Source organism: Ambystoma mexicanum, chromosome 8, assembly GCF_040938575.1.
Source record: "Ambystoma mexicanum isolate Mex_15411 chromosome 8, UKY_AmexF1_1, whole genome shotgun sequence".
In the NCBI taxonomy this organism is placed as follows: domain Eukaryota; kingdom Metazoa; phylum Chordata; class Amphibia; order Caudata; family Ambystomatidae; genus Ambystoma; species Ambystoma mexicanum.
The window spans coordinates 43,024,266-43,039,761 of NC_090929.1; the positions used below are offsets into that span (position 1 = coordinate 43,024,266).

The window sequence follows — 15,496 nt, forward strand, 5'->3', positions numbered from 1 at the left end:
CTATCACCACTAGAGGCCCATCGAAGATGTGTTGCCCAGAAGCAGGAAACGCTTGACGCCGAGCCACCGATGACCAGAGCCGCAACGTTCCAATGATTAAGACACTTTGAATTCAAGGACGCTCTCGCCAGCACCGCTGACTGCTTTGTCCCGCCGGAGAAAGTCGAGGCCGCCGAGGAGCATCTGCCGGTGGGTTTCCCGCCACACAGACCGCAGAGACGCAGGACGACCCGACACCCTTGCTGGGCCAAAGTTCCTCAGTGCGCCAACTATCGTCAGAGGTGCCCTGCACACCTCATCCTCACAGGACATCCCTGACTGATAGTCGACAAGCACCACCAGGACCAAAGCGGACGTCTCGAGGCCTTGTTGATCATTTCTTCGAGGGATCTCAACCATCCGTGGCGCCTGCCTTAAAGGGAGTCGCTCAAGAAGGATCTGTCGACAACCCAAGGTTGAACTCTATTCCAGGTACATTGGTTTCCAGGTATTTATTTATATAAATAACAGTGTTTTCACTAATAGTGTCGACATTCCTTTATGGGTGCTTGGGGACTACACTGTAAAGAACCAGTCTGCATCACATCCTGAGAGTTTAAAGCATCGACTGCTCGTCCATAGCTACCCTATAGAGAAGCGTGGCTGGGGTACTCTGCGCTTCCACCCTCCAGTCTTTACAAACAGATAGAAGAAAAAAGGATTGAGAGTGGAGAGAATGAGTATAGAATGAGATAAGTGAGGCAAGGTTAAGAGGAGCAGGACCAGGTTTTAAAAACAATACAAAGAAAATTAAAGACAAGACTCGAAAGGAAGCCAGTGGAGATTCTCCAAGGCAGCAGAAATGGAGTCACGAGGAGAGAGGCATGATACATGGGGCAAAGGGGAGCAGGGTGTGAGGCAGGAAGACCAAGAAGAAGACAAGCGGAGAAAGAGAAGAGACTAGGAGCTTAGTAGCCTTAAAAATAAGGAAGCAGTGGTCCTTACAATGTTAAAAAGCGCAAGATTTGGTGGGGTAGAGGCAGGCAGGCAAGATCCCGGTAACCCCTCTAAAAAGGGGTTACAGGGATCGAAATTACAAATTGGATAAGGGGGAGCTAAAAGTAGCTCTTGGGTATCCAGCATTAGCAAGTGACCAGTTGGGACTAGGAGCTTGCAAATAAGAGTTCCGTAAAGCTATCTTCCACATAAGATACAAACATATCATTGTGTCCATCATGTATGACCACTAATGCTTTAAATGTTACATCGGTGTGCCCTAGTGTTTATTTATAGAAACGTACAGAATTAAATTCACATAAGTGTGCATATTCACCAGCAGTTGGGCAGGGTATCAACAGTAGTTCCTGATAGATGTTGGTATCAAGCTAACCAGACTCTTCTAGGCAACAAGCAAGAGCTAAATAGCTTCCAGCTCCCATCAATTTTGAACCCTGAAGTTTTGTGGGAAGTGAAGGCCCTTGCGCCAGAATTTACCTTCTAGCTGATTCCATATATTAATGTTGATATTCGGGCCTGCTTCAGTACCAAAAGTAATTGCTGGTACCTCTTTTTGGAATCACCGACAAGAGTGTAAATGTACCATATTTACGATGTAATTTAGTACCTTGAAGGGAAAGGTTTGTCATTTTTACTTTTAGGTCTTTGATCCATTCCCACTCTTATTGATGTATTAAAGATTATCCCAAGATAACGATTAGTTTGTTTATTCAAGTCTTTCTTCTGAAGCCGACCATTTACAGTTTTTCCCCCCTCGCTTTCCCAGCTGGGTTACGAAAACGAACGTTTTCTTGACATTGAGCTCCACGTTGTTCACTTTGAGGTATTGGACTAATTCTGTTATCAATCGCTGGAGACCAATATGCGTGACATCCATTAACACGACTTCCTCTGCATAGGTTGCACAGCTCAGGTAGTGACCATTGATCTTAGGTGGAAAGATATTACAATCAGACAGCGTGTCAGGCATATCAGCGATGTAATAAACATTAGGACTGCCCCCCCAAGGGCAGCCTTGCTTGACGCCTCGTTCGGTCTTTATTTCTTTTGATAAGTCACCATTGGCATTCAAGCAGACTTTGATTGAAGTGTTCGAGTGAAGCTGGATTACCATTTGCAACAGGTCAGCCGGGCATTTCCATTTTATCAGTTTGTTCCATAATAATGCCCGGTTTACTCAATCAAAAGCCGGTTGTAGGTATTTTAATTCCTCACGCGGGAGCAAAAACGCTGCTAAGCATGGCAGCATTAGTACAGCCAGCCTTAATTCAGTGCGCAGAGGTAAACCTTGGACTTTGCTAACGAAGTCTCGCAATCGCCACTTTTTGAATGGCCATTTTGAAAAGAACAAACAGTGCCAGCCAACCTGTCAGCAGGGACTCCAATCTGCGGTAATACTTTGTTTTTGTCACAAGAGACCTTAGTGAGCTACTAACGTCCTTTGAAGTGACACCATCTCAGGCGAGTGATCATAACCTGCTCAAAATGTGCAGATGATAGCCCCATATCAGGTGCAGAGTGCACATTTCGTGGGGCCAAAACCAGGCCACCAAGATGCCGCGACAAAGAGGTGGCGGAAAAAGAGCCCCAAGGAAAGCTTTGGATACGCCCAAGTGAGTACAATCACCCTCAGCTGGGGAAGCTGTGATTAGTCTAAAGAAAGCCTACAACAACTGGATAAGGGGCCACATGAAAGATGATCCAGAGAGACACCATCTGCCATATCATATATTCAAACGGGGGCTTGTAAGAATCTATCATTGATAAACGGAGTTGCAGAAAGCTCTTGGGTCCATTTCTTTTCGTCCCTGTTTGCAGAATGGCATACAGCAGACAAGATCACATGTGCGGCCACGATGTAGATGACCTGATCACTTTGATGACGCAATCAAAAAACTGAGCACCGGGCCCAGACGGCCTCTCAAATGTGATGCTCAAAGAATAATCCAGAGCAATGGGCTCCGATTCTGAAACAGGTCTTGCAATCGAGACATGTACATAATTCCTGGCAAGAGGCAACTGTGGTTCTAATTCACAAGAGCGGAGACAGAAGCAATCCCAACAACTACTGCCCAATTGCACTACTTGATGTATTAGTGAAACTATGCCACTCTCCTCCTACAGAGTATGTGCAAGTGGGCGCCGACTGAAGGTTGACTAGATCCTTTACAATTCGGCTTCACTAAAGGACTGGGGACCCCTCCAATCTTTCTTCTTTTGCTACTGATGTGTAGAACTCAAGAAAGGAATAAAAAAAAAACGACATTGCATTTGTCGATGAAGGGCATTTGATGGAATTAGTAGGAAACGTCTATGCAACAACTTATTCACCTGGCGGTTAGGGCGTGTTAAAATTGAAGGTGTCGACTCCTTAAAATATATGGGAGTCACGAATCTGTAAAAATGTTTACACCAACCAAAAACTGCTCAAATTCTGACGCAAAAAAAAAAAAAAAAAACACAAAGATGCCACGGCAAACCAAGCCAACATTTAGAGGTGAAGATTCTGTCGCTTCTCTTTAATCCCCTTCATTGAGTTCTATAGATCAAAAAAGTGGTGCCGACGCTCAACCATTCCAGCAAAACAATGGCTGTTAATAGAAGGACGTTTTTCGAAAAGAGTGCTGGGACTTCCCCAGTCAACTCCAAACCAGATAATTAGAAGAGAGATGGGGCTGATCTCACTGAAGGGAGTAGTAGACTGGAATATGATAGTATTCGGAGTATTCAGAGCCTAACTCCCTTCTGATCTTCAGATTAATAAAAGCCAAAATAGTGTTGGGGAATAGTGCGGTGGGGGCGCTCTGGATCAGTCCCGTAGATCTCTGCTAGAAGATTTTGGGTCCTCCATTGAAAAACTGTTAGTTAACCCATCTAAAGTTAAGAAAAAGCTATGGGAAAGAGATTGGATTCCGACTCGAGGAAGCTAACTAACAAGAGAGCATATGGAGATATTTCAGAATATATCAAAATATTCCCAGATGGCTACTTTAGAACACAGGTGATGAGGATCAGACTTAACCAGTACCAGACAATGGAGAAAATTATGACAAGAGCGGGACGGAGTTTAGAAACTCCATCTTGATGGCTTTATAAAAAGGAACCAGGTGTCTGGGAACATCTTTCCCACCGCTGCACTCAATGTCCAGGCTTAAACAAACTGAGGTCACTTGTGAAATCTGCTCCCTCCCTCTCGGCTGGATGGGTAATACTCCTGAGAGGGATAAAAGTAACTTGACGATTGTCACGATTAGAGAATTGTCTTGGTCCAAAAGGCAGAGAAGCGGCAGTAATGATCTAGGTTCAGGACAAAAACGTTTGATCTCTAATGGGAGGGGTTTTGCTAAAAGTTTTTGTATTAAACTATTTTAAAGGCTAGGGGGATAGGGGAGACCAAAAGACGAGATAATGTAGGCAAGAGGAATGGGATATGATGAAAATGGCAGGGGGCCCCAGTGCAATAAGATTCTGGAGGTGGTAGCATTTGCTTCCCCATTTCGGGAGTAAAATGATTTTTAGGGAGGAAAAAAATAAGTCGCATCCCCAATGGCAGTATTTCATAAATGAGTAAAAATATGTTAAACTGTAAAATAAATATTTTTGTGAGAAATCTTTGCACCAAGTGATTCAAGGAAATTAAAAGATAAAGATGCCTTTTTCAATAATTATAGTCATGTCGTCCTTTATTACTAGATGAACCGACTGGTCCAAACACATCCATGCATCCGTTTGGGTGAAAGCTATAAGTCCATTTCACATTTTTTTATTGGAAGTATTTGCCTATTTTTAAAGGAGTAAACAAACTGGTGCCGATACACCCCATATCCGTTTTATGTGTGACCCTCCCAAGTGTATTGCCCTTTTAAGATGGGCCATGACATGCTAATAAAAGGAGCATCTTTCAGGAAAGATGGCAGCACTGTACCTACCCCTGAAGACCAAGTCCATGCCCCTCCGGGCAAAGATCAACATCTACAAGGTGATCATCAGACCTACCCTGACGTATCCCTCCCCAGCATGGATGACCTGCCATGAGCAACACCGGAAGAGTCTTCAGTCCAGAACAAGGTCCTGCGGATATCGTCTGGAGCTCCAACCTTCACAAGGATAGCAGACCTTCACAGAGACCTGGACATCGAGATGTTGGACGAACATCTAGCAAAGCTGAGTAAGAACTTCATAACTCAAACTCTCTGATTAGAAGACTCTCTGTGTAGTATCGGGAATGGTAAGAAGACATCTGGGTTCAGGTAAGGCACAGGAGACCAGTATATATAAAAGGAGTGAGTTTATTTATAAGTTACAGAGTTACAGGGCTAGTTATATAGAAAGGGGCAGAGAGCTAAACAGATGACATCCTTTCAGTCAGGTTCTCCCATCCTGTGTTACCAACTGTAGTTCCTGGAACCCTCAGGTCCCATCACATTCCATATGACATAGCTGTATTCTACTAGCAGCACTGTGTGCACCCACAACTGCCACTTGCGAGCACATACGTTCCTTGCCACACTCTCAACCATCAAAGCGTATCTCCTCCCACTCCACCTGCCACATGGAGACAAGGGTCTGCCACACCCAGCACAACCACGTACTCACGCAACCATCAGGAACTATCTAACATTCATATGAACCTCTTATATTTTATCCTTATCAACATTACATTTGCCTCACAACCATAACTGCATAACTACATACACCACCATTCCTCTCCGAAACACCTGTGGTTTGTGCCATCACATGTTCACATACACACCCTGCCATAAGAAACAATGAAAAGTGGGAAAATGCAGAAAAGAAAACTCACAAAACAAAGATCACATTAAAACAACGCAGCTGGAAAAGAACAGCGCGAGAAGAGAATACACCGCGACAGAGACTGATCAGATCTGAGTCCAAGTGCAAAAGATCTTTGAAAACAAAATTGTTTTGAATGCAGCCAAAAAAATGAAAGCATCCAAGGTTTAAAAAACATGTTAGGCCAAGGATCTAAACCGGTAAAATATTCATATGCATGCCATAAGTAATATGCCCAAAAAATTGTATACATACCACGCAACATCTGTGTCACATTTAACCATAGGGCTCTCTCATTTAACATGAAAATCACTCATTATTTTCACTCATGTATTACATGACATCAGAACGATGCTGTGCCAAAATATTATACTATAACATGGCATCAGAACGATGCTGTGCCACTTCAATTATATTTATTACAATCCACATCATGGATAATATATCATTATTGAACATATTTCCCCTTTTGATTGATAACACATTTAAAATATCAATATGCATTGCAAATATATATGAAATGCAGCATTTGAAGACCTGTAAATCCTATAATATTGTTAAACACTACACGCAAGAAAAAAACTTTTTTTTTCTTTGTGTTGTTTGTTGGTTAGATATAGTGTTATGCATAAATACACCCACTCATCCTCATGTAGTAAATTCAATCACACCCAGTCACCCTTCAAAATATTGGCATATGCATCAATACAAAGTAACATATTACCGTGGCACATACCCTAAACATTCTGATTATGGCAACACTGACTGGTTCCTATTAGTTGCAAGCATTATAAAATGTCATTACTATTAAACATTTAAATAGATTGAAGTGCATAAAATACACATGAAACATCAGCCAGAAACATTTCTGTACTTAAAAGTAAAATGTCCATGAATTACACGTGGAATAAACACTGCTTTCATTAGTGTGGAAGGCATTGCTAATGCCCCCTTCATTTTGTATCATAAATAATTTCTGGCAGGTTAATGGCGAAGTAAATCATTAACCTTTAACCTTGTCTCGGCAGCGGTGCGGTTTATAAAAACACAGTACCTGTCAATTCGTCACTTTCTCCATGAAGTACTGCCAACACACTAACTACAGCAGCAAACGGATCGGCATTCATTTTATAAATATCCTTCATGACAATGACGGTCACGGCACTGCAACATCCAAAATCCATTAAAAATGTGCTGTCGGCTGGTTAAACACACGCAGCCACAACTAAAAGACACGTTGAAACAGGTGACAACGTTGTTAATTTTTTTCCCAGGATCATGTATTGCTCACTTAGCTTCCAACGGATCATGTTTTCCTTCCTGTATATGTCATCACGCACAACGCGCTGTAAGGACCTTTCCTCGATTTTTTTCTGATGCATTTCAAAGCTCTGTGAACCTCACACAGCTTTGAAAACGAACAATTCCAATCGTGACGTTCAACTGCCTCTGTCCTCAGGATCATAATACGGAAAACAATGTCATGCCTGGAACACTCGCACAGTAGAATTCGGGGCTTCGCCAACACCCTTTCAGCATTCTTTAACGTCATCATTTCTTTGCAGCTGGCCATCAACACGGGGCTGCGTATGGCATCACAACAGTCGTGCTGTGCTCGCTCTATACAGCGGTCCAATCTCACAGCTCACAATCAGGTTCCAAGTAAACAACATTGCTTATACTAGCACAGCGTTGTCTCCATAAAACGTTTTCATAGTATTTGGCACAGTCTCAGAAATAAAATGCCACGCACAACGGCAATGATAACCGAGTATTCATAGTACTTTGGTGCAGAGAATAGCACATTTCCCATCAGCGCTGCACATAAACGCACAGTACTTTATTAGCAGCAGCATACAAAGGGGAATCTCAATCCTTCCATAGCCCTGTAACTCGGCAGCCACAAAGGGCACCCTAGCCCTTAATTAAACGCTGCTGCAACTCCCCAGGCATGCCGCACAGTACCTTAATTGATACGGATGCTCCTCAATTGATTGTGTGCCGGCTGCCTGCCATATAGATACAAAAATAGCAGGACTTATACCTTGTGTAGGCTGATGTATGAAGTCATCTCACTGGAATCAGGCGCTGGGCTGTGCCACTGCTGGGCTCATCATGGACCTCTGCCAAAAGCATTTTTATGATGCCAGGAGTCATCAGAATTTCCATCATCGGGTCCTTTTATCTTGGGATCAACAGGCAAACTTAAATCAGTCCAACTGGAACCAGCAACCGCCTGTTAATCCCATCCTCGTCGCCATTTGTAGTATCGGGAATGGTAAGAAGACATCTGGGTTCAGGTAAGGCACAGGAGACCAGTATATATAAAAGGAGTGAGTTTATTTATAAGTTACAGAGTTACAGGGCTAGCTATATAGAAAGGGGCAGAGAGCTAAACAGATGACATCCTTTCAGTCAGGTTCTCCCATCCTGTGTTACCAACTCTAGTTCCTGGAACTCTCAGGTCCCATCACATTCCATATGACATAGCTGTATTCCACTAGCAGCACTGTGTGCACCCAGTGCAAATAGATAGATACAATACTACACTCTGCCACCACTGCAAAACCTTTCGACCGCGGCCCATCACTGCAAAGACGATGTGAAACCAGCCATAATGTGACAAGTGTACACAGGCCGCAAAGAAGTCAACCCACGAGTACACACTCAACCCAAGAAAATGGAGTAATGAGGCTCAAGCCTCCTATCCAATAATCACCGCTGATGGATAACATCTGTCAGTAGGAAGAAGAGGACGAGCCAAACATGTGACAGAACAGCTGCAGACTACAACAATGGAAGTCCTGTTGTCTCAATTCCCCACCAAAAGCACCTGTGCCTGCCACCGGCCCCACGACCATCTATAGGAGCCTCAGGGAACACCGCGAGAAAGAGAGAGAAGGACCAGGAACGGGTGTAGCCCGCCCAAGCCAGAGGAGCAGGACCAGTGGAAGCACAGGGAGGGGGGGCTGCACCCACACACGGACCGCCTGCTCACCTCACCACCTGCGTGACCTGGTCCTCTTCCTCATCTGAGGAGTCCGCTCGCCGGCGGCGGAAGTTCTTCCCCGCAGGCATGTTCAGCTGCGCCGCCTCTGCCCTCTCGGAGCCCGGGTTCACATGCCTGCGCTGCGGCCCTGCAGGGGCGGCGCTGTCTCCCACGCTGTCCCCTTCCCTTCCCTGTCACTGCGGGCCTCTGCCTCACTGGCCGCCCCTTCACCCCCCGCGTGGGCCTCTGCCGGGTCCTTCTCTCGGGGGAGCCCCTGCGGCCCTGCCTCACTGCGGGAAGTCCTCGGAAAAGACTCCAGTCCACCTGACTGCTACTGTTTACAGCAGCGCGTCACCTCGCCGCGCCCACCCCGCGCGCGGAAAGATGACGTCACCGGCGGCGCGCCTGCGCGCGAGCCGCTACCAAGTCCGCGAGGCGGCCATGTTGTTGAGGGTCTGAGGAGGAGGCCTCTGTATGCCGGTCCCTCCCACTGCATTGTGGGGGAGGTGGGGTGGGAGAGCCCCTCTCCCCCAGCGTCTGCCTGCCGCTTCTCACTCCGTGAAGGGCGCCGTCGTCGCTTATCTGAGAGTCCGGGTGCGCAACAGTTGCCCGCTGCCCCGCTCCTCGGGCGCTGCGCGCGCAGCCTCCTCCCTAAGATGTCAGCGGGGTCCTCGGAAGTAGTCCAGCTTCTGTTTCCAGGGCCGCAGGAGTCGCCGCCTCCCGCCCTGACGTCACCCGCGACGCCCGCCCCCTGTCACCGGGAGGGGGCGGAGCCAGGGATCGGCAGAAACCAACGAGGGCAAGGAGGGGTCGCGCCCTGGACAGGTGAGTGCGGCCGGAGGAAGGTGACAGGTGCACACCGCCTGGGGCGGGGGAGTAGGCTGCCCCAGGCTGGCCTGCTGAGTGATAACAACTTACTGGAGGAGGGGGGAGAGAAGGCGCGCCCAAGATGCCCTCCCGAGTCACAGCACCGCCCCATCTGCAGCATGTACACACACCCAGGCCTCCCTCATCATCTGTGACCCATGCACACACCAGAGCCACTCTGCACATTGTGTATACATCTGCAGCATGTACACACGCCCAGGCCTCCCTCATCATCTGTGACCCATGCACACCCCAGTGCCACTCTGCACATTGTGTATACATCTGCAGCATGTACACACGCCCAGGCCTCCCTCATCATCTGTGACCCATGCACACCCCAGTGCCACTCTGCACATTGTGTATACATCTGCAGCATGTACACACGCCCAGGCCTCTCACTTCATGTCTGACCCATGCACACCCCAGTGCCACTCTGTACATTGTGTATACATCTGCAGCATGTACACACGCCCAGGCCTCCCTCATCATCTGTGACCCATGCACACCCCAGTGCCACTCTGCACATTGTGTATACATCTGCAGCATGTACACACGCCCAGGCCTCCCTCATCATCTGTGACCCATGCACACCCCAGTGCCACTCTGCACATTGTGTATACATCTGCAGCATGTACACACGCCCAGGCCTCTCACTTCATGTCTGACCCATGCACACCCCAGTGCCACTCTGTACATTGTGTATACATCTGCAGCATGTACACACGCCCAGGCCTCCCTCGTCATCTGTGACCCATGCACACACCAGAGCCACTCTGCACATTGTGTATACATCTGCAACATGTACACACACCCAGGCCTCCCTCGTCATCTGTGACCCATGCACACACCAGAGCCACGCTGCACATTGTGTATACATCTGCAGCATGCACACACACCCAGGTCTCTCTCTTCATCTCTGACCCATGCACACCGCAGTGCCACTGTACCATAGGAGCCAGGGGCCAGGAACTCTGCCCTTACCGCTCCAGGTAAGCCAACGCTGCCACCTGTTTCTGTGCCTGTTTATGCCTGATTCTGCCCTCTGCCATACCCTGTGCCCATCTTATTCCAGGTAACTTTTGGCCAACACTACTGCACTACCCCCAGCTACCCATTGTCTCCAGCACTATGTGTGTCTGTGACACCCCAGGAAATAGTAACCAAAGTGCATAACACGTGTGCACCACAGGACTGTTAGGTGTTACCCTTTGCATTTTGCCAAATTGTGCTATTTGGAATCTAGGTGTTACCCCACTGCATTTTTGCCTAATTGTGCTATTTGAAGTTAGGTGTTACCCCACTGCATTTTTTCCTAATTGTGCTATTTGAAGTTTGGTGTTACCCCACTGCATTTTTGCCTAATTGTGCTATTTGGAATCTAGGTGTTACCCCATTGCATTTTTGCCAAATTGTGCTATTTGAAGTTAGGTGTTACCCCACTGCATTTTTGCCTAATTGTGCTATTTGAAGTTAGGTGTTACCCCACTGCATTTTTGCCTAATTGTGCTATTTGGAATCTAGGTGTTACCCCTTTGCATTTTTGCCAAATTGTGCTATTTGAAGTTAGGTGTTACCCCACTGCATTTTTGCCTAATTGTGCTATTTGAAGTTAGGTGTTACCCCACTGCATTTTTGCCTAATTGTGCTATTTGGAATCTAGGTGTTACCCCTTTGCATTTTTGCCAAATTGTGCTATTTGAAGTTAGGTGTTACCCCACTGCACTTTTGCCTAATTGTGCTATTTTGAATCTAGGTGCTACCCCACCGCATACTTGCTGCCTACCACTATTCCTGCGCATATTCTGTTTACAAAGCCACCTTTGTCCTCCCAGAGCCCACAGAGTTCCTACCGCAATCCAAAGTTCACCCCCTGATCACAAACCGAATCTAGATGTCACTGCCCTATCTGCATACTGCACTTTTACGGCCCTGCCCGAATTGAACTGTACGTGTTTGTATTGCTTCTCGCCCTGCCTACCCCATCTCTCAGATAACACCTACATTGCTACTCCCACTCTGCTCACACAACGCCAGCGCAGTACTGCAGAAAATGCTAACTATATTACTCATCTTCTGTGCAATGGCCACGCCCGCATCCCCAGACTTTCCCATCCAGGATACTGACTCAGGAGCCCCCCATCCCCAGCCAGGCACTAGTCTCACCAACGACTCCTACACAACTAGGTACTATCCTGACCCTTCCTACCCAAGATATCATTGCAAGTCAGGACCTACAACTTTTGCCTCCCACCCCTGCACTACCACCGAAAGAAACAACAAACTTCGCGCTAGACTCTCTAAACTTTATAAGCCACCCCGAAGATTCCTGTCTGATTCCAAATGCGAAGCCAAAAGTTCTACCAAAGGCACCACTATCCCCACAACCAAGTCCAAACCTATCATTCATACAAACATCTCGGTAAAAACGGATGTACATTCCTACAAAGGAGCTCTCCTCAATACCAGATCATTGGTCGCACATGCCCATGATATAGCAGACCTAATTATCAAAGACAAATTAGACTTTATTGTCTAACTGAAACGTGGCTCCACAATGCAGCAGGCCCATCTCTAATGCTGGCCATCCCAGACGGCTACACTATATCTAGGCAGGACCGGGTAGGTAACCGGGGCGGTGGCATCGCCATCATATCTAAAGTAAGCTTAGCTCTTAGACTAGCCCCGACCCAAACTCTGCAATCGTGTGAATCCCTCACCGGCAAACTCCCCATAAATAATACCCAATCCCTCACTATCCACCTGATCTACAGACCACCAGGTCCACTCGGAACCTTCAAGGAAGATCTACACAACCTAATTTCTAACAATGCGAAAACCACTTCACAACTACTGCTACTAGGGGACCTTAACTTAGGGTTCAACGACCCAGCAGATATACATGCCTCTACCATAGCCAATACAATCTCATCACTCGGACTCTCACAAAAAGTCAACCTACCCACCCACCTGAAGGGTAGAACCCTAGACTGGGTTGCTGATGCTAATTGCTCAGCGGTCATCTCCGCCACCACACCACTACCTTGGACTGACCATTCGCTGGTCTCATTTAACCTATTGACCTCTAGATCACTTACCACAACCGTGTCACTGGCACCACCCTGCCTCACAAGAAACAAGAAAAATATCTCAATAGAAAAAATCATCCCAGCTATCCTTCCAACCCTAAACGCATTGCCAGACAATCTAGATCCCAACACACTAGTTCACGAATATAATAAAATCATGCTAACTACCATGGACAAAATTGCCCCACTCAAACTTCACACCAGCAAGCCTAAAACCCATTTAAACAAATGGTACACACCCGAACTCAAAGCCCTCCGCCTAAAAAAGCGAAAATGTGAAGCTGATTGGAAATTATGCCCCTCCAGTGAAAAGAAAGCCATCCTGGACACGATTTCTCGTCATTACAAAGCTGAAATCTGCTTAGCTAAACGGAATTCCTATAACATCCGCATTGCCAATTCCAACTCAAGTATGAAGGAGCTCTTCTCCATACTGAAGGAACTTGAGTCACCCATTGCCACACCCGACACCTGCACTAAGAACCAGACCTGGTGCACAGACATCCAACAAGCACTAGCAAATAAAATAAACACCCTACAAAATAAAATTCAACTAAAAAAAGACTCCCTAAACCTCACTAACCCTCCCACATCTCCGCCCAAAGCCTCACCAAGTACACACACTAACTCATTCACCTTCTCTAAAACCACCACCCTTGAGGTTGAGAAAATCATCCTCTCTCTTAAACCATCAAACTGTAAAGGCGATATCTGCCCTGCACACATAATAAAGGACGCAGCCAGAGACCTGTCGCCCTTTATCTCTAAACTTATAAACGCCTCTTTCTCCTCAGGCAGTATCCCTTCCAACTTAAAACAATCTTGGGTGCTCCCCCTCCTCAAAAAACAGACGCTTGATCCCCTCATCCCCACCAACTACCGACCCATCACAACGGTACCCTTCCTACTGAAAATCTTGGACAAAGTTGCCTATGTCCAGATTCAAAAATACCTAGAACTACACAAGTTACTAGGCGCCAGACAATCAGGTTTCCGCCCATTACACGGCACGGAAACAGCCCTCATCGATCTGAAAACCCAAATTGATGATCTGAGGGACAAGGGCAAGATAGCACTCCTCCTCTTACTCGACCTCTCCGCGGCTTTCGACCTCGTCGACCACAAGGTCCTCTGCAGACACCTTGACTCAGCTGCTCATTTCTCCCCAGAAGCTATCAAATGGAGTGAATCCTTTCTGAGTGAGAGAACTATGAGAGTCTTCTCCCCTTCAGCAGCAGCAGACCCCTCTCCTATCACTTGCGGAGTCCCGCAGGGCTCATGCGTCTCCCCCACACTATATAACATCTTCACCAAACCCCTGTTCGACGATCTGGACCATCTGGGTGTCACTTACACTAACTATGCTGATGACACTCAGATTCTCCTCCCACTTTCAGGGGATCACAGTAAGGACAGAGAGTTGGTGAATAGGGTATATCTCATCATTCAGGCATGGATGGCATCTCATGGTCTATGCCTGAATGATGACAAGACAGAGCTCATCATCTTAGGTACCCCTGCTAATATCAACAAACTAGGCCTTGAATATGCCGAATTCAACATAGATGGCAATCTCATCAGAGTATCCAGGGAAGTAAAAACCCTTGGCTTTTATCTGGATGCCACTATGTCATTCACTAAACAGGTCAATTCACTAGCATCTACCACTGCGTACACTTGCAAATTAATAAGGGCAGGCAGACCATTCCTATCCAATGACAGCTGCCTGATCCTGGCAAGAGCACTCATACTATCTAGGCTTGATTATTGTAATGCCCTCTATAGCGGTGCCAACAAAGCCATTATCCACAGGCTCCAAATCTTACAAAACAATGCCTTGAGAGCTGCCCTTGGCATTAATAAGAGAGATCATATCTCAACCACTAGACGCCAACAGAAATGGCTCTCTACAGACAACAAAATCAAACTAAAGTTGGCCTCCCTAACCCATAAAGCCCTCAACAATGCCGCCCCCAGTTATCTGATGGACAAGGTAAAGAGAAAGTCCTCCATCCGACAAACAAGAACTATCAATTCCAACCGTCTGATAATTCCCAGATTCAAACTCTCCACCATTGGGGGAACAGTTTCCCGGTGAAAGCTGCCACGCTCTGGAACTCTCTGCCACACAACCTAAGAGCTGACCAACCATACTTGCACTTTAGAAGACACCTCATCAGTCACCTTAACTCCAATAACCCTGGTATTTAGCTGCACTTTCTACACCCATGTATAGATAGTGATACTTTTGTTCGTGATTCTGCCCTCGCCTCTAACAGCCCTGCATACTTCTGTACACTTACCTCCTGTATAGATATTGACTTTTTATCTTTGAAGACTTGTATACCTCTTATTCCTGTAATCCTGAATATTTTTCCAGGATTACCCGTCTCTAACAGCCCTGTACATATCTGTATATTTACCCCTGCATAGATATTGACTTTGCATGTATGAAGATTTGTATATTTTTTATTCCTGTAATTCTGATTATTTTTATTACTACTTCAAAGTGTATATTTCTGCAACACTGTAAGCTTCGAATTATCTTTTGCCTGCGCCCTGTTGCCCCTGGGTAAGGTGCGCCATACAAATAAATAAACAAACAAACAAACAAATCTGCAGCATGTACACACGCCCAGGTCTCTCTCTTCATCTCTGACCCATGCACACCCCAGTGCCACTCTGCACATTGTGTATACATCTGCAGCATGTACACACACCCAGGCCTCTCACTTCATGTCTGACCCATGCACACCCCAGTGCC

General features: G+C 46.5%; 2 protein-coding genes across 6 annotated transcripts in view; one reads left to right on the plus strand and one right to left on the minus strand.

Annotated features, from left to right (window-relative positions):
• C8H9orf78 (chromosome 8 C9orf78 homolog) overlaps positions 1 to 8,919 on the minus strand; it is a 66,653-nt gene extending 57,734 nt beyond the window's left edge. The window contains exon 1 of the mRNA XM_069609241.1: positions 8,789 to 8,919. Within this exon, the coding sequence (XP_069465342.1) occupies positions 8,789 to 8,868 (80 nt within the window). The 5' untranslated portion in view covers positions 8,869 to 8,919. The remainder of the gene's footprint in view (positions 1 to 8,788) is intronic.
• Positions 8,911 to 15,496, plus strand: part of USP20 (ubiquitin specific peptidase 20) — a 587,649-nt gene continuing 581,063 nt past the window's right edge. For 4 of the 5 annotated variants that reach the window (XM_069609236.1, XM_069609235.1, XM_069609237.1 and 1 more), the window contains exon 1: positions 8,911 to 9,604. In XM_069609236.1, coding sequence (XP_069465337.1) covers positions 8,911 to 9,604 — 694 coding nt within the window. Of the gene's footprint in view, positions 9,605 to 10,553; positions 10,636 to 15,496 lie in introns of those variants that run through there. The other variant, XM_069609238.1, reaches the window with a different exon arrangement.